The sequence below is a fragment of the Ylistrum balloti genome, unplaced genomic scaffold, assembly GCF_031769215.1.
Source record: "Ylistrum balloti isolate Yb309-2 unplaced genomic scaffold, AGI_CSIRO_Ybal_v1 Utg370026, whole genome shotgun sequence".
Lineage (NCBI taxonomy): Eukaryota > Metazoa > Mollusca > Bivalvia > Pectinida > Pectinidae > Ylistrum > Ylistrum balloti.
Window position 1 is genome coordinate 1043749 of NW_026782091.1, and position 19566 is coordinate 1063314.

Consider the following 19566-nt stretch of genomic DNA (forward strand, 5'->3'; position numbering starts at 1 on the left):
AAAATGTTTTTCACGATGGCGGCGATCTTGGATTTCAAACATACCGAAAAATGACAACACTTGATCATGACCATCCCAAGATCATTTCATGCAAGTTTGAGCTCAATCCCATTGATAGAACTTGAGAAGTTTCAAATGTCGAAAGGTTACGTATGGTGGACGACGGACGAATAACAATGGCTTCGGGTCAGATGACCTAAAAATTGTTATAAGTTTGTGTGGAGCACTCATGGGGTCATGTTTGGCAGGTTTCCTTTAGATCTTTTACAAGTTTAGCCTATTTGATTATATAGTTGAAGGAGAGATAATTGTATCGTTTTTATCCTGAACAATCCCCAGATGATCAAAATATTAAAGGACGAAGTTTGAGCTAATGTTGACAGAAATTTCAATACCGGTTTTAGAAAAAATCGCTTAAAACCAGCTATGGGTTCAATGCCATATAAATAAGGTACCACTGATGTATTCAGAAATGTAAGGCAATGGAAACTGATATAAGGAAAAAGACAAAAATTAAATGGTTAATTTCTTTTTTTATTGTGACCTTTTTTCAAGTATATAAATATACACATACAATTATAGAATGGACCACCAATTGAAATATATTTATTGCATAATACATTCTCATACACAAACACACTGCTGTGCCATTCAAACGCCATTCAACATAAAAAATGTAGTACTTTCACACTTTTCCATAGTTAAATCATCAAGGATCATGTTGTTTCAAGCTGGGTGATTGTTAGCACTCTTGATAAGCTGAGTTCAGACCCAGTTGTGAACCCAAAAAGTAAGTACTTCACATAGACCTAGTCAGCCCTGAACAACTACAAGATAATCAACATGAGGCAGAAAACAAAACGTGAGACTTCATCCATACTTGATCGGTTGCTGACACGATTTCCTTTCCAAAATAAAGAAATGTCAAGAACTCAGCTGAATCAATAGCACTGATTTCTTATTAGCAACTCTGACAGACATATCAAAAAGCAGATAACACAATACTGCTACACATGACATATCAATTTCGACAAGCCTTGTGAAGAAATAAAAAAAAATGTCATAGCAATTAAAGAATCTAACCAAATGATTTTGAATAATTTTTTTTCTCGAGTGAAAAATGTATTTTCAATAGTTTTGAGTTGGGATTTCCTTACAGTCAAAGAGGTACCATATTGTCAATGAATGACAAACTGCTTCATGAAAAAATGAAACCCATAGTAACTTTAAAAATCACAACTAAACATAAACTAAACTGATATTCACACCATGAACACATTGGTGGAAGAATATTCAAATCTCGTACAGCGCTGGAAATCCTCATCAAGAAATATCTAAAAGGACCAGAAATATTTTAAGATTAATTTTTTTCCGAGGAGGATGAATACAGTTCAATGAATAAAGCCTTTAAAACACAGAATGCTGCCTTGCTTTGTTTTAAAATAATGCATGACAATAGCTATTGAAAGCTGATCATTGTTCGACCAGTAAGAGGGAACAGATTACTAATGCCAGATTGATTTAGATAATATATTTATCTTATTGAAAAAAATATTTGAAGGAGAAAGACTGTGTCTATATATACAGTTTATTTATAAATGTATTCCAGATACTATTTCTTTTTGTTGAGTACAAAGAAGTGCTTATAAATATTTGCTTCATAAAAACATCAACAGATCTAGACATTAAGTAGTAAAACTATAATACAAGTTACAACCTGTTGTGAACATTCACACACTATCACCCAATACAGACAAATAAACATACACACTAGAAATAGGTGAGGATATATGCAAAAAAAAAGATTACAGGAAAAGGCAAGAAGTCAGGAAAATAGAAAAGGTTGAGAGGTAAAATAGGAATGAAAGAAGGACAGGAGATAGAAACTGTCACTCTATACCAAGATAAAAGAAAATTAGGTCAGTCTAATTGTGACTAAATTGTTCAGTTGTAAAAAGAGTACACATTTTAGGTGGATATACAACAGCCATTGCACTATACTTACTTTTAATTTAATTGAAACAATACAAAACAATTTTGTGGCAAGTTCTAAAAATGACTTTCTTTTAAATAGGCAAAGTGAAAATTATTTTACTACAATAACAATTTTTTCCCCAAAAAAGAAAGTAAAACATCAAGTCAAAATTTGACTTTTTTTCCTCTTTCCAACTCCTGCTAACTAAGCTATTAAAAGAGACACATACATATAGCTGAAGGGAAAAAAAATCAAGAAAATACAGAGATAATTTCTTTGACTGGCTGTACACCACTTGTTTTCTATAAATAGTACCCATCTTTTACATCAATGAGACTCCATAAATCTCGAGATCAAGGAAACATTCAGATGTGAGAGTCATAGTCCTCGTACAAATTCAGGAAGATTGGAAATGTTATGTTTTGGAACTTACATGTCACCAGTTCATCAGTAGGCACATTAAGCAAGGCATTTATGTAAATAAATCAGGTAATGAAAAACATCAATAAATCTAGTAAATTAAAGAACACAGAATATTTTACAAGTACAAAAAAAAAGACTTTCTTTTCTGAATAAAAAAATATAAATAAATGAAAAAACAGAGAACACATCTCCCTTTAAAACGACCTGATTTTTATGAAATTTTCTTATGGTCTCTTCATCATGATTAGAATGTAAAGGCAAACAAGATTATGCACAACTTTAAATTTTGGCCCAAGATGTCCCAGGAGGAATAACCTGTATGTAATATAATCCCAGAGGTAAGTTTTCACACTATATACATATAAGTAATGGTATACACATTCCATGGATGGTCTATGATAAGTGGGAATTTAAAATGAATCTTCACTGTTCAATGTTAGCACTATTGTATGTCTATAGCTGCTTTGCATCACATGAAAAAGTATTCTTCCAAGTTGAAATATCGGACTACTGAAACCTTTAACTGCAAATTGTGTTTTTCCTCTGCTCCAAGAAAAACAATACCTCAGTATGAAATATGTTTTTCTAATTTATGAGGAATAGCAATCCAATTAAAACTATAAATTTTCAACAATATTGAATAGAAAGGTATATGAAAAAGCAACGTTTAATCTAAATGTCTACTTCAGTAAACCAAGAACCTGTTTTTCCTCATTTTGAAGCCAATTTTAAGGCAAATTTGAGTTCAAGATAATTGATGTCATGTTTGTGACTAGAGATCAAAATGCTGGTGTCGTGAGATTGGCTGGAAGTCCAGATTTGTCCAAGTTAGCAAAGTAGGAATGATTGAGCGCCCTCTTTGCAGAGATTCTGTACGCTGGATCATAAATCAACATTTGCTGGAAAAAAAGAAGAAAGAAAGTTAATATTGTCACAGTACAATAAAACCTTATCCTACCACATCATTCTTTAAGCATTTAACACACTGGCAGGCTTTGTGATGTGTGAACATAAAATAATAAAATTACAAGTAAATGAACAAAAACAAAAGGAAAACTATTGTTTTTAAATAATGTTACAAACGAAGGAAGCTCTGCAGGGTAAAAAACACACAAAGTTGAAACTTTGAAGTTTGAGGGAGGACAGTTTAAATGGTTCTACTGAGAGATGGTGCATTATTTCTTACACACTAAAAGGTTGTAGGTCACACCTATGAACAATTAACTCAATCTCATCATCTGCCATCCACAGGGACAGCTACCAACTTAAATAATTATTTTTCATATCCAAACCATTATATCACTGCCTACAGTGGACTGTATGCTCTTCAATTCAAGATTCAAAGATTTATGCTAACACATGGTTTATCATATCGTTAAAAGAAATCTACCACAAACCTAAAGCATGCCTCACATTGTGTATCACTAAACTTCAAGCTATCATTTAGGGGTGATTTCACCAACTGGAATCTATGGTCCAGCATACCGATATTTGAACAGGAAATATTGCAGTGTATATGTTAATGTTTATACAGAGACATGTCACAGGAATACGTAGATAACATTGTCAAAGTAACAAACAAGTCTCTCTGTACTAATACAAGGGGTGCACAAAAGCCTAAAATTTCACTTTGTTATAACGAGTTGAAAGTGTATAATGTATGCAAATCCAAGTTTTTGTGTCAAAGTATCCTCTTGTGCTACTATAGGAAATTGTGATTCCCACCTGAAGCATCAATACCGAATATTGATATCACAGCACAATTAAAAGGCATGTGTAGTGATGCTTATCAACACCAAAATCACTACATTCAATATTATGAAATTGATTTTTTCTTCTGGTTGTTAATTATGTAAGAGATGATTTTTTGTGTGTCCCAACCAGTATTCCTTTGAAACTTTGTGCCAAAACCTTTACAATAGATATGACATGGCACATCTAAATCCAAAAATTACATTAGAGAAAACCATTGAATTCTTAAGTGTTTTAAAATAGTTTTCTTTCCAAAATTATTCATTCCCACTCCAGGTAGTATAATTTAACTCCCACAGCAACTCTCAAAAACAAAAACAAACTAAAAAAAAAAACCAGACCTTTCTCTAAAAAGTCTTGTATAAAGACTCCTAGAAGTAAAAAATTACACCCATAGAAAACCTGAAACAAAATATCGGTACCCTAGTCATTTAAAAAAGTTTTTTTTTTCATACCTTTTGAAGCTTGCACCAAAAACTTACACATTTAGATACTTACACCAGTGCTACAGTGAGAACATATGCTCCCTCTTTGAGAGGCAAGCTAAAAAGGACCGACAAATGACAGCTTTTTGTCTTCAACAAATCAAATAAAATACATAAACTAATCATGATAGACATCTCTGAGTTGATCATTAAGATTCACATCATCATATTTGCATCACTGTACCTGTAAGATATCCAGACCAGTATTGTCCAGTTGTTTGACCGCTGAGGCCAGCTGATTCGTTCTCCAGTTTGGAAATGTGGGTTTGTAATCTGGCATGTTTGTCACTCCTGGCCAGTCTTCTTCAGTGGGTGTGGTCAGTGTTCTGTAACACAAATGAATTGTTAAGTTTGTTTGTTGTGTCCATTGCCTCATGAACATCATTTAAGAAACTCAGTCTCCAGGAGAAAGCGTCCAACCCTACACCTCAGATCTTCACTTGAGGTTGTGTAGGCTTATGCTCTACAAAATGACCATAGCTCCTTTGATTGCTGGGTAATAAAGCATAAAAGTTTAACAGTCAAAACAGAAAACATAGCAGCATTCAAAATTTTCATGAATAAAACTGAAACTTCAATACTTGGTTGAACATCACTTCAAATGTATTTGCAACCCACCTGAATATCCGGAAAAGTTGATCAATTTCAGAATCTCCATGAAACAGTGGTCGCTTCGTGATCATTTCAGCGAATATACAACCTATACTCCAGATATCAACAGGGGTAGAATATCTCTGACAACCAAGCAAGATTTCTGGAGCACGATACCACAGGGTCACAACCTAGATAAGAATAATCATAACATATGACATGTAACACACAAAAACGTTAACAAATAACACACAAACATGCTAACAATCAAAATATCATTAAATTTTATATATATATATATATATATATTTATGGTTAAATTCTCTCGTTATCTACTTGTATGTTATCTCCATTAAAAAAATGATGAAGCATAACCAACTCAATTAAATTGTTTTTTTTGCATTTTCTTAGTCTTTGATCAGACAAGCTTTGATTTTAGGCTTTTAATGACAAAATACTCTCTTTTCCCTTTTCCACTTCCAAATGAAATTGAAAACAAAAATATAGACAACACTTCCAAGATGTCTCAATTTTTTTTTATTCCTACTAAAGTGCTCAAAGAAGCACAAACACCCTGAAGTTAAATTAATGGGCATCGAAGCCTAACATCTGATGTGACAGATTCTTCGCAATATTGTATCACTGAATGATTTGTAATAATCACAGAACTACATACCTCATGTGTGTAGACTCTGACAGGGATACCGAAAGCCCTTGCCAGGCCAAAGTCTGCCAATTTGATAATTCCCTTGTTATCGATGAGAAGATTCTGTGGTTTTAGGTCGCGGTGTAATACTCGCCGCTGATGACAAAACAGTATACCTTGCATAATCTGGTACAGGTAACTCTGTAAACATAAACAATACAAATATTTTTACACATACCCCTACTCCAATCAGGAAGAGGCACTGGCTTCCAGGAAAACAATGAATGGAAATACAGGAAATTACTTCAAAGTCCTTGTTTCTTCAATGTCAACATTCCAACTTTTCAAACAACCACTTTTTAACCAAGCTGTTGGCAAGTGGGATCTAAAAGTTGGACTTGCTTAAGAAAAAAGCAAATTCTCCTTTTGAACATCATAACATACAAAATTGGCACAGATTTTTTGTCACCACTGATCCAGGTCACATACCTTGACTAACATTTTATCCATAAATTGGCCAGACGGTATGGAGTCCATGTAGCGTTTCAGGTCCATCGACAGAAACTCAAACACAAGAAAGAGCTTGTTCTCCTGCATAAGGACATCTTCTAGCCTGTAAAAAAATTGTCTCATTTCATTGACGGTACACTCACAAAGAGAAACAAAAGCAAAATAAATGAATGGGATATGACATTTACATGCCTACCTCTGACCTTTCAACTTTTGACACATGACCACATAAGTCTAGTCAAGATGTAGAGCTTTACTTTTATACAGTGGAAAAATAGTCTGATATATTTTGGAGGAGTTAATAATATACCTGTTGGCTTTTCCCTAATTTTTTCTATGGCCATGCCCCTGGCTGTAGCAACAGAAGGATGGCAAAGTGTGGTCCAAATATACCCAACAACATGTGCTAAACATATCCACCAACATTAAGTAAAATATAACCCCCTAAATATTAGGTAAATGGTCTTTCAGAGGAAACTGCTGCATCTTTGCAAAGAAAGCTTCTCATCTAACTTTCAGTAAATATGTCTGATAGTCTGACGCTGTTCAGTCAGGCTATATCCGACAGCTGATACTGTCCAGTACTATCTGAACCAGCCTGATACTGTCCAGTACTATCTGAAACAGCCTGATACTGTCCAGTACTATCTGAACCAGTCTGATACTGTTCAGTACTATCTAAACCAGCCTGATACTGTCCAGTACTATCTGAAACAGCCTGATACTGTCCAGTACTATCTGAAACAGCCTGATACTGTCCAGTACTATCTGAAACAGCCTGATACTGTCCAGTACTATCTGAAACAGCCTGATACTGTTCAGTACTATCTGAAACAGCCTGATACTGTTCAGTACTATCTGAAACAGTCTGATACTGTTCAGTACTATCAGAAAGAGTCTGATACTGTTCAGTACTATCTGAAACAGTCTGATACTGTCCAGTACTATCTGAAACAGTCTGATACTGTCCAGTACTATCTGAAACAGCCTGATACTGTCCAGTACTATCTGAAACAGTCAGATACTATTCAGTACTATCTGAACCAGCCTGATACTGTCCAGTACTATCTGAAACAGTCTGATACTGTCCAGTACTATCTTAACCAGCCTGATACTGTCCAGTACTATCTTAACCATCCTAATACTGTCCAGTACTATCTGAAACAGCCTGATACTGTTCAGTACTATCTGAAACAGTCTGATACTGTTCAGTACTATCTGAAATAGCCAGATACTGTTTAGTCAGGCTATACCCGACAGTTGGTACTGTCCAGTACTCTCTGAAATAGCCAGATACTGTTCAGTCAGGCTACATCTGGCACCTGGTACTGTCCAGTACTATCTGAAACAGCCAGATACTGTTCAGTACTATCAGAAAGAGTCTGATACTGTTCAGTACTATCTGAAACAGTCTGATACTGTCCAGTACTATCTGAAACAGTCTGATACTGTCCAGTACTATCTGAAACAGCCTGATACTGTCCAGTACTATCTGAAACAGTCAGATACTATTCAGTACTATCTGAACCAGCCTGATACTGTCCAGTACTATCTGAAACAGTCTGATACTGTCCAGTACTATCTTAACCAGCCTGATACTGTCCAGTACTATCTTAACCAGCCTAATACTGTCCAGTACTATCTGAAACAGCCTGATACTGTTCAGTACTATCTGAAACAGTCTGATACTGTTCAGTACTATCTGAAATAGCCAGATACTTTTTAGTCAGGCTATACCCGACAGTTGGTACTGTCCAGTACTCTCTGAAATAGCCAGATACTGTTCAGTCAGGCTACATCTGGCACCTGGTACTGTCCAGTACTATCTGAAACAGCCAGATACTGTTCAGTCAGGCTAAACTTTTGTTTAACTGGTAATGGCAACACCATTTCTAAGTCAAAGGAAAAAACCCACTTGAACGCTTTAAAATAGCAAACTAAAAGGTCTGAAAAGATTAGTGAGGCAAATAAACTTGCTTAGCTTTAAATAAGCTTATGTTTCTGGGTATGTTACAGGAATAACTCTTTAATTCATCGTATCCTTGACGGATGTGATTTTACCTCTTTCATGAACACCTTTTCTCTGTCTCTAAAATATAGTCAACAAAAATGTAACTATCAATAACAGCATAATAAATGTGAATATTGGCATAAAGTTAGCATATCAGAAGCAGGCATTTTCAGCCTAGTCCTACATGCCCCATAATACTTGCTAAAACGTTCCATCATATCCAAAATTATAAGCTAAATGTTTCAAATAAAAATATAACTCACTATATTAGCTGAAGATTCCATACATACTCCACAAAATTAACATATTATCACCTAAATGGCCTAAACACACCCAACAAACAAGATAAGCTAAAAGTCAAAACATACCCGACAATATTGGGATGCTGTAATTCTTTCAATAATGATATTTCTCTGATTGCTGTGGAGGGAACACCTTCCTCTTCACTCTCCAGACGGATTTTCTTTAATGCAACAGTTCTGTTTGACTTTTTGTGTCTGCCTTTGTAGACAACTCCATATGTACCTGTTGAATACAAAACCAACATCTGTCAGATGTTTTTGTCCAAAGTTGATTGACAAGACTTAATAATCTTGGTATGTGTTGTGTCTTGTTCTTTTTAGAATGATGACAAACTCCACAATGTACAGTATGTACATGTTTATTCGTTTATATCTAGGCGGGAACTCATACCAAGAACAAAACATTGAATCTAACTACTATGCATCTCCAATGTCCATAATGCAGGACCTAACCAATTAATACAGGCCATCAGGTAATGGACTGGATTTCATGTATGCGTAATTATTTGAACTTGTGTATGCAAATACTTTAACATTTCGGTGCTGCATCTGGCCTGTCAAAACATGTGCATGATATAGAATTTTTTATTGAATAATAGTACAGGAAAATTTACCCTAAAAGTCCTTCAAATTATTTAGTTTATATGCTTTTACTCCTGAATTTTCGTTGGGACTCATATCTTAATTAGTCTTGGATATCTGCATAACTCTCTTGTTAAAGTTATGAATATTGACACACGTACACATGTAGGGATCTGAGTACATGTGTCATGTGTACTTGCAAAAACACCTATCACAAAACAATTTTATACCTATGAAAATGAAACGCCAAAATCATCAAAAATCTTGAACACCTGTATTTATAAACATAATCCATGTTATATATAAAAGTCATTTCATAAAAGTAACAGCCGTTCTTTATACCACATTCAGTTAACAGTATTCCAAAATGTATGTAATTGAATATCAGTCAAAGGCATTGCAAGAAAACAGGATCATTTGAGAAGTGTCTGTCTTCTACACTAATGTTGACATACCGGTAGATTAGACATGGTCAGTCAAAGAAATACCTTGATGTCACATGTACCATGTGATCGAGCATCTCATTAAATTTCTCTTTCAAGCATATTGAATACTTTGAGACCAGCTAAAAACAGGTATCGGGACATTTGAGTGGCACCATCTGGTTGGTAGTGCTATCTAGATTAAGACGTAACAGAATTCAGCAAAATCAAAATTGTGACCAAAATCCTTCAATGGTTTGTGATTTCTTATATTATGGTTAAATTTACAATTTACTGAATTTGATTCTGTACTAATCATAAGTAACAGACAACCAACTTGGCCAAATTCTCCATTTTGACAAACTATAACCAAACAGACAAAGAATCAAGTTTGTGATTTATCACTGAAAGAATTGTAAGGACTGTTAGAGCAATTTACAGCACTTACAGCAGAACAGTAGAATAAATCAAATATGCAACAACCACACCAATTAAACTGTTTCAGTTTTCCATATTAATAGCTGCCCAGTATCCAAAACAGAATGTCAGATATAACCTAAATATTTCAGGTTCAGACGAAAAGAGTTTAGTGGGCTTCTTAATATCACAAGTTTCTTAAATCAGTATATTTGTTCAGTTTTTCTACTATTCCAAAAATAAAGATCATAGGGTGTCCTCACACGTGCCTATTCTTAAAACAAAAGAAGTATAGACCAGGTGTATTTTATACCTGAGTTTCATCGTGTGTGTCAGAAGGTCTATGTGTGTGTTCCTGTGATTGGTGTGCCATGAGTTGTAAATCGCCCTGACCAGTGATGGAGGGACCGTAGGACTTACCACGGATTTTACCCTGCACCCCTTTCTATCCACCTGTAACTCTCTCTAAGATCCCGCCATCAGGACTCGTAAGAGTAAGGACATGCTCTGACTACCATCTATAAAACGTACATATGGGGTCCAACACGAGCATATCGCCCACATGGACGGTTAACCGCTCGTAGCCTGGTAAGTGTACATGTGTATACAGTTGTAGGTATACTTTTGTTTTCTGTTCCATTATAGCATGTTCTACATTTGTGTGTGACTGTTGTATGTTGTAGGTTCTTAATGTTGTAGGTTTTTGTTACACGTCATCAAAACATCTGGAAGAATTCTGGTCTGAGGTCTTCTACCTCAATCACCTCCACCTTGCAGAAAATTATTATGGAAAATTAATCACTCAGAACTTTACCGAAATACTTTAAAACTTACAACTCATTGATATCTAGGATATTGATCTGATAAAAAAGTTTACCTTTGCAAATGACCTAATTTCAATCTCACAAAAGAAATATTTGTGCTGATGAGTTTGCACTCGGGCACGACTATATATTTTTTCATCCAGACATGACTTATCTTTTTTAATTTGAACACTGATATCAATTTTGACCTACACAGTAAGTAACTAGGTTGGCTTGCACTTCTAAGACAAGGTATACAAATAGTATGACTGAATAATACTATATTTGATTTTTTTTTTCTTATCCGATCGACTTGTATTATTTTCCTACTAAAACGCACCTTCACCAATTTTCTCGATCTTGATATAATCCTCCATTGTCTGGCCCTCGATCAAAAATTGTTCCCGTTAACTTAGACGTTTCTGAAACAATACAAATTCCATGGTTTATATGATTCACTCAATATCCACAGAATGCCACAAACACATTTGCGATATCATGAAACATGCATTTGAAATAAGTATTATTTTGCTGTTGTGTTCAGAGCGGAAGTCAATCCGCTCAAGTTTGAACATGTTATAATAACGAACTACGATTCGAGGTCATCAAACTGCTAACAAAAAAACAACAGCAGACGTATTTCTTGTGTCTGTGATTTGAATAATTATCACACAGGCATATAATGAGAAGAAGTTCTCGATTGAAAGAAAAACTTTCTCAATTTCGAACTTTGAAAATTAACGAAGTCATTCACTCGGTCGCATGCCTGTGATATTACTTATGAAAATCAAAGTTTCGTGGTGTTTATTGTTTCTATAAACCATAAATACGGAATGAGGTGGCTTAATTATAAAATATCGAGATATTATACAACGAACAGATACTTTTCATAGCCCGTGAACAGATAAAAGGGTAAAAATTTAGAAACACATGTGAAATTACAAACCTTTCTCCACTTCAGAAATACCGCTGTTTCGAATCATCCAATCAAATCCAAGCTTTCAAAATGTAAATAAAATGCATTCAGAAAGCTTCGGACCTTTACATTTCACTGAGTGCGTGTATGTAAACACACAAGAAATCCGAAGAAGTGGTGTCTTGTGACAGAAACAAGCAGAGAACTGAAAGCTGTTGAAGTGACAGGTAGAACGATCATTTTACGTGAAAAAAGGTCTACTATCTTACCATATCATTAATCCTTACTCGTTAGAGGTTTCGTATTATCGTAAAAAGTGTCAATATCTATATATTCTCTATCAATGAGGATAATAAGGCTGTCAACAGAAATGGAACACCACACGTGATTCTGAATCAATGTTTATGTGTTTTATTTATTGCCAGTGGCAATTAATTGTTATAAGCTGAACATTTTGTTATTCACTACCTCATCTTATAAATTCAACAATTTAAAATGTTAGATAAGTATCAAGGCAGAAAATATGTGAGCTGATTTGTCAAATATGTACTGAACAATATATCCATAAAAAAATATTTGGATATATATTACATATATAAAATAGATCTATGCATTCGGTAAAAAGGATTGCCGTTATTATTATTTACGCCAAACCTACTCCTCTCTAGATTAATAAACAAAAAGAAAAATGGTGAAAAATATGTAGACTGTAAGAAATGTTCAACTACATAATTTAATTTTTCAGGTCAAAATGTCTGCAGGTGAACCTCCCCCTTATCAGGAAGTTACTGGTCAACAAGGTAATTAAAAGAAAACCAAAGGCAATAAAAAATGAAATTGAGACTGATATAATATTAAAACATGTATGTGAAATAATGGTTTAATATCCACTACTCTGAATTATTCAGATGTTCTATCAATATCATTGAGACAGATCAGAGAAAAATGGTAGAACATCAGAATGGAATTAATTGCCACTGATACGACAGCAATAGATTAGAGTCTTGCTATTTCACATATAAAGACTCCAGGCCCCACTTGTATAAAACATCTCAACTTGAGATTTCCTCAAGTTGAGATTTTCTTCAGCTGATATCTCCTTGAAAATATCTTGTATGAAAATTCCTGAAGGAATTTCAGGACATCCTAGCCGATGCCTTCCTCCTGTTCTTTGAGAAAATTTTATACAAGCAGTTTTTGATATCAGCTGAGGAAAATCTCGACTTGAGGAAATCTCAAGTTGAGATGTTTTATACAAGTGGAGCCAGGACCTGTACTTAAGATCAGTTTTTGATTTGATATAAAGAGTAAATGAATCAATACACAACTATTGGAAATGTATATTAAAATTTAATTGTGAAATAATCAAATTAAGCAGGGATAAATATTTCTACCCATGATAGTGTGATTGTGGGAAAGATTTTGCAAAACGATTCTCCAACAATCTCATTGTGATTGAAGGAAAAAATTTTTATTCAGTTATTTGGTGAATAACACTATTCCTAACTACAATTTTGAACTGTATACTTGTTTCTTATAGGTTATGGCACAGTACCAGGAGCAGCACCACCATACCCTCAACCAGGGAAATATCCAGGTGGCCCACAGCATCCCCAAGGAGGATATACCAACCCTGCAGGACCCCCAGCAGGGGCCTACACCGGTGCCCCCTACACCAATAATACTGGGGCACCCTATACTAACCCACAGCAGGCAGGGTACCAACAGGGATATCAAAACTACACAAGCAGTAATGTGATTGTCCAACAACAACCTGCTTCTCAAGTGGTCATTGTGGGAGGCTGTCCAGCGTGCAGGGTGAGTTAAAATACTGATCAAATTGTGGAGATCATGACAGATCAGCTCTTCAATGGGGTTGTTTGACATTGTGTTACCCAATCTTTAAGTTTTATTCCTTTTTTGTTTTAGGAATGATTTTAGCTTGTAATCTGCTTCACTTATGCATTGGTAAACATTATGTTTGTTGATTGGTACATTTTAGGTGAGTTGTCATGAACTACTTTGTCTAATCTTTCTTTCCTTACCATGCTTGTCAAGTCTCCAGTTTTGAAATGGGATTATATCAGAGTTTTTAGAATACAAACTGATCATTTCAACAAGAGGCCCAAGGGGCCTGCATCACTTACCTGACAAATTCAGCTGATCATTCATTTAACAAAGAATTTCAAAAATGACAAAATAATTTCAAAACAGATTTCCTTATCGAGTCCTGGCTTTGTGGTCAAACAGAAGTTAGGTTCACAATTTATAAAAATTGCTTCAGACCAAACATGGACAATATCCTTGTACAAAAAAGGATTTGTAAGAACTTGCATTTTCTCTATTGGACCCCATGCCTCTGATGTCAGATTCCTGGTTGATACAATATTAGGTCCCTTTCAACTAGATTTGATTCAGACCAAATAAGGGCGAAATCAAGGCATTCCTGCAAAAGAAGGATTTTAGAGAATTTCCTCTATTTCCACCTTTGAACCCACCCAGAGGGCTGTGGCCAACCATTTATAAATATTGATTCCCCTTCACCAAAGCATGCTTCAGACCAAATAAGGACAGAATCCTGATACTTCTATTTGTTTCCCTTTTACCCAATAATGCTTCAGACCAAATAAAGACAACATTCAGGAGTTCTTACAAGAGAAGGATTTAAAAAAATGCTCCATTTCCCCTATTGGGCCCAGCCTGTCCCACCCAATGGGGCCAAAACCCATCATTTTTACAAGATTTATTCCCCTTTACCAATGAATGCTCCAGACCAAATTTTGGGAAAATCCAAATCATTTCTACAGGAGAGGTAGGATTTGAAGAAGTTGCTCTTTTTTCCCAATTGGGCCCTGCCCATCAGGACCCGTGGGACAGAGGCTTCTGACCAAATTTGGGCAATATCCATTCATTCCCACAAGAGGAGTAAGATTTTAAAGAACTTGCAAAGTTTTTCTAGTTGAGCCTCTGGGGGACGACAATCAATATTTTTACAAGAAAAGATGACAAAATGTGATTTTTAGTAATAATTTGACAGACGATAGATAATGGATGCCAGAAGGGCACGAGGGACACTGCGCCATGCCATAAGTTCACAAGTCCTTGTGACTTGGTGAATTAACATTGATTATGTTCCCACCTTCAATTAAACAAGACATTGCAAGCAAATTTCTGTTCCCACCTGTAAAGCATGATGTTTAAGGTATCTATGTATTTAAACATTACTAAAGGTGCCTGTTCCTGTCTACAGGTTGGAGTGTTAGAAGAAGATTACACCTGCCTCGGTGTATTGTGTGCCATTCTGTTCTTTCCTCTTGGAGTTCTGTGTTGCCTAGCAATGAGACAAAGACGATGTCCAAGCTGTGGAGCTGTGTTCGACTGAGGTGCCCAAACATTCTAGTGGGGCTTTGATGTTCCTAGCATGTTCAACCTGAAACACTGATTAATTAAATACAATTTTGTTTGTGTCTTTTGAATTTAATTGGATTTCATTTGTGGGAAACTTGAATTTAATTTCATCTTCAATATCTGTTTCTCAGTTTTAAGAAACTTATAGTGAATTCTGACACAAAAATATTTGTCTTTTTTAGTTAATTTTTTTTTTAACTTTCGGATGCTTGACAAAATTTATTTCTTGAAAAGTTAATATTCAGAGTTGAAGACGACAGTAAATCAAATTTCAAAAAATGTTATGGATGTGTTAAATCCATTAGAAAGTATAATGGTCGAATGCTTTTTCATTTACCTCAATTTGCATCACAAAGAAAGGTATTAAAAGGTAAATTCTGATAATTTGATTTATGAAAAGCATGGCATGATATTTCTAGGAGTACTTAAGATTTATATAGCATTTTTAACTCTATAAATAAAAAAAAATGTGTGAAAAATTACCAGAAAGTTAAGATAATTTCTAAATACCAATTATTATTATTATTATCATTATTAGGTGAGGTAGCTTATAACTTTAAAGATCAGAAAGAGATTAAAACATTTAATGTTTTCTTTGTTGTATGTATGTATGTATGTATGTGTATGTATGTATGTAGGTATGTATGTATGTATATTGTTTGAATGAAAAAGAATGATGGGTATATGGCAGAATAGTTCAAATATTTGATGGGATTATTATAGAAAAAGAACATGTTAGAATTTTTTTTTAAATAATTGAGATCAGTTATTTACCTTTTTTTAAAATTAAAGTAAGATCACTGAAAAATGAAGAGATTTGATGCAAAATGGTCCTGGCATAGAAGTGCACATGTTGTGTTTGAAAAGTTACATCCTCATCCAGACCTGAAAAAACACGGGATCATAATTTTTATGCAGAGTAAAGGATAAATACACAGGTGTGTATGCTGTTCACTAAATTTTTTGCTGGGGTTGCTTTTTCATTACTTCATTAAGCTTGTTTTCTGTTGATTTCATTATTTACACATATAGTAAATTCTGTCCGGCTTATAACAGTGCAAACATGCTATGGTGAAATCAGGGCCTTGCAAACGCTTGTAAATAGCTTGATTTTCTGCAAATTTAATATCATTGTTTAAATGGTAAATTGAGGTGTACAATTCCCATAAAAACATAAGTAGATAATTTTGTACAATTTTCTGCAAAAGCATCTTTTGAAACCCTAATGCGTGCAGTATTATCCCTTTAAGGAATATCTTATTAGCATTTTATGAAGGAACTCTTAATTTTTTCTTCTTGCAGATCTGTAACTTGCTTTGCTGAAACAATAGCATCAAATAATGAAAAAAAATTTCTGGAACAGATAGTTTGAGGGATGTATAAAAAGATTATCATACGTTCCTGATAGTAGTGAAGATTATTGCCAATAGTTATGTATTAGTTTGATATGAAAATTTGAGTCTTGTATATAATGTAAACTTTGTGATCTGTGTTGAAAAAAATATAGTGGGTACCCAATAAACATGTTTTCGACGTATATGTCTGCAAAAAAAATGATTGTAAATTGAATTTTAATAGTAAAGTACACGTGTTCCTTCTAAAAACTATCAATAGTTTACTTTGCATATTGAGCTGAGGTTTTACAGAAGTTTATCAATAAGATAAATTGATGTTGAGTTTCTCTGCAGAGATTGTGTTAATTTTAATGTGAGCTTGTATTTACAGTAATAGTGCAATAAGGATGTTTTCTCTTACTAATGTATAGATTGTTTAAAATGTGTATTAAATTACTTTACATCCAATGATCACATATAAGCATGTATGGATAATTTGTGCATGAAAATATTTTATCTATTAGAATTCATAGTGATGTGTGTTTAAGGAGGTACCAATAAGGGTTTCACATCAACTATACAAGCAGACCCCCATATAAACCTATAGTTCTGACATCCAATAGTATCAGGCTGTTCATGCTTTAGAGATCTCGGAGTTCAAAAATCTAAAACTGCTGAAATTTTACTGATACTGATCATGTGCAATTTTTCAAGAAGAACATTATTTCTAAAAATAGATAACACAACTTATACCTAATCCCCGCTTACTTGTTCTTGGACATCTTTGTGTTCTAAATGACAATGCTTTGTCACCATTTTGTGGATTTGCATCATTTCCATTCTTTGATTGTAGGGTAGTACATTATTTAATTGCTTAATGTATAGTTAAAAGAGTCAGAATGATTTAAACCAACATTTACTGAATTAGGGATTTATAACCAGAGAGCAAAATGTTTTAGCTCACTTGGCCCAAAGGCAGGAGGGGCAGGGACTAATAGGGTAAAGAGAGCAACTTCTTTGAAATTCTACTTCTCCTGTAGGAATGATTAGATTTTGATCAGATTTGGTCTGGACCAATCTTTGGCAAAGATAAATCAATTTTGTATAAACAGTGGGTCTTGACCCCTCAGACTGGAAGGGAGAGGCCCTGTGGTGGAAATAGTGCAAATTCCTACTTGTAGGAATGATTGGTTTTTGTCCAAATTTGGTCTGAAGTATTCTTACATTAAGGGAAATCAATATTGTATAAATCGTGGTTCTCAGCCCCCTGTGACAGGAGGGGAAGGGCTCAATTGGGAGAATAGAGCAAATTCTTTGAAATCTTGCTCCTCCTGTAGGAATGATTGAATTTTGGCCAAATTTGGTCAAAACATTGTTTGGAAAAGAAGAATCAAGTCTACCAGGTGAGCAATATAGGCCCTATGGACCTTTTGTTTTTGGCTCAACATTTCTAGTTTGTTTAGAGCAGGATTTTGTCCGATTTTGTACTAAAGGTTGTGAAGGAAGACTAATTTATTTCTCTCAATCACTTAGATTTTGTGAATACTTTACAAATTTATCGCTTTAGACATATTCACAAATACATGATTTTACAAACAGTGGTCTAGATATGACTTAAGATTCACGAATTGGGCTTTTAGATATATGGATCCTGATATCGGCAACAGAATCAGCATGGATTTTATTAATAGTTAATTTCCGACAAATAATCGTGAGGGATTTGAATTAGGATGGGTTCTATCTAAACAGATCCCCACTTAGACCAAATAGTTGATCAGTTGTATAAGGTAGGGTCTTTGTTGAAATCATAGCATTGAGAAGTGTTTATGTATGAACAACATTGTAAAAATTTAGTGATATTACATGCAATAAATTAAGGACATCATTCTAAAATTATTTCATTAATAGTCCATAATTTACGTGCTTACTGGTATACAAGGCTAGTTTAATAAGATTATTTTCACTGATGTTTAGGAAGCACATGACCAGATAATCTGATCAGTTAGACAAGGAATCAATTTGTATGATTTAGGTCCACTCAGTTTATTTGTTAAATACAGGTATCCAGGTGTTATTGGATATCACAGACAACATCTTACGTACAGTATCAGATTATAGATTTCATTTTGTTCATCACCCACTTTAGACTGAAGCATGTTTGATATGGCAGCTGAGTATTCTGACATTTTGTGAAATTTTACTTGCAACTGTAATCCTAATTCTTATGTAATCTGCATGTACTTATGTTCTGAAACTGTTCTTTACAAAACCTTTGTTTATCTCGAGTGTCCTGTCAGACATGTTTCTCATTCCATGGAAATGATTTTCATCAAGGAATTATTGACATTCACCCCTTCGTTTTATCCACATCAAATGTAAATATAAATATGATTTTTAATTAATCACATAATCATGTTATACAGTTTAAATTTGTTGAAATAAATCTTGCCCAGAGCACCATTGTTTGCTGTACATAATTTGTTATATTGTCCATTGAACATCTTTTTTCCTCGTACATAGAAAGGGACCCAAAATTTCTGTCCCGTCACACCTGTTTGATACTTTCAATGCGAAATTTGGCAACAAGTGATGTGACAATTTCAATTGTCTTTCTATCACACAACTGCAAAGGGAGGTGAAATAAATAGAAGAACTGGGAATTGAAGCTAGTTGATATGCAATTTTGACACAATGTACGATAAAAAGAATTTATTTACCAGTATATGTACGTTCAATATCAATTCATCTGTCAAGGACCGACATTTTGCAAAAGAAAATTTGTTCAAGGTAATGCCAAGAATGAGATGTTACAGAATGTCAGCCTGAGACTGAAATCAACTTCAAACATCTACAAGTAACAGATTCTGTTAATCCCTAACATTTCTTCTGTATTTCACATGTCCATTATGGTGTTTTCAGGGGAGATATTCCACTGTAGCATTATACAGGGAGGATTCTGATAGTTAACATAGGTCCATGATGATCATTT

The 19566-nt window shown here is 34.4% G+C and overlaps 2 protein-coding genes across 3 annotated transcripts; one reads left to right on the top strand and one right to left on the bottom strand.

Moving 5' to 3' along the window:
* Positions 1-2998: 2998 nt before the first annotated feature.
* LOC132548772 (cyclin-dependent kinase 1-like) lies at positions 2999-11307 on the bottom strand. The gene is made up of 7 exons (XM_060212667.1): positions 11260-11307; positions 8762-8918; positions 6362-6485; positions 5903-6073; positions 5254-5417; positions 4820-4961; positions 2999-3297 (listed from the first exon to the last, which is right to left on the bottom strand). The coding sequence occupies exons 1-7, from the start codon at positions 11294-11296 to the stop codon at positions 3178-3180; spliced, it is 915 nt and encodes a 304-aa protein (XP_060068650.1). The 5' UTR covers positions 11297-11307; the 3' UTR covers positions 2999-3177.
* Positions 11308-12018: 711 nt separating this feature from the next.
* Positions 12019-19040, top strand: LOC132548734 (membrane protein BRI3-like). 2 transcript variants are annotated; one of them, XM_060212615.1, is made up of 4 exons: positions 12019-12062; positions 12581-12635; positions 13376-13653; positions 15086-19040. In XM_060212615.1, exons 2-4 carry the CDS (start codon positions 12587-12589, stop codon positions 15215-15217), a joined length of 459 nt encoding a protein of 152 aa, XP_060068598.1. In that variant the 5' UTR covers positions 12019-12062; positions 12581-12586; the 3' UTR covers positions 15218-19040. The 2 variants fall into 2 exon arrangements, with proteins under 2 accessions (XP_060068598.1, XP_060068599.1); XM_060212616.1 differs by having other exon boundaries at positions 12038-12090.
* Positions 19041-19566: the final 526 nt, after the last annotated feature.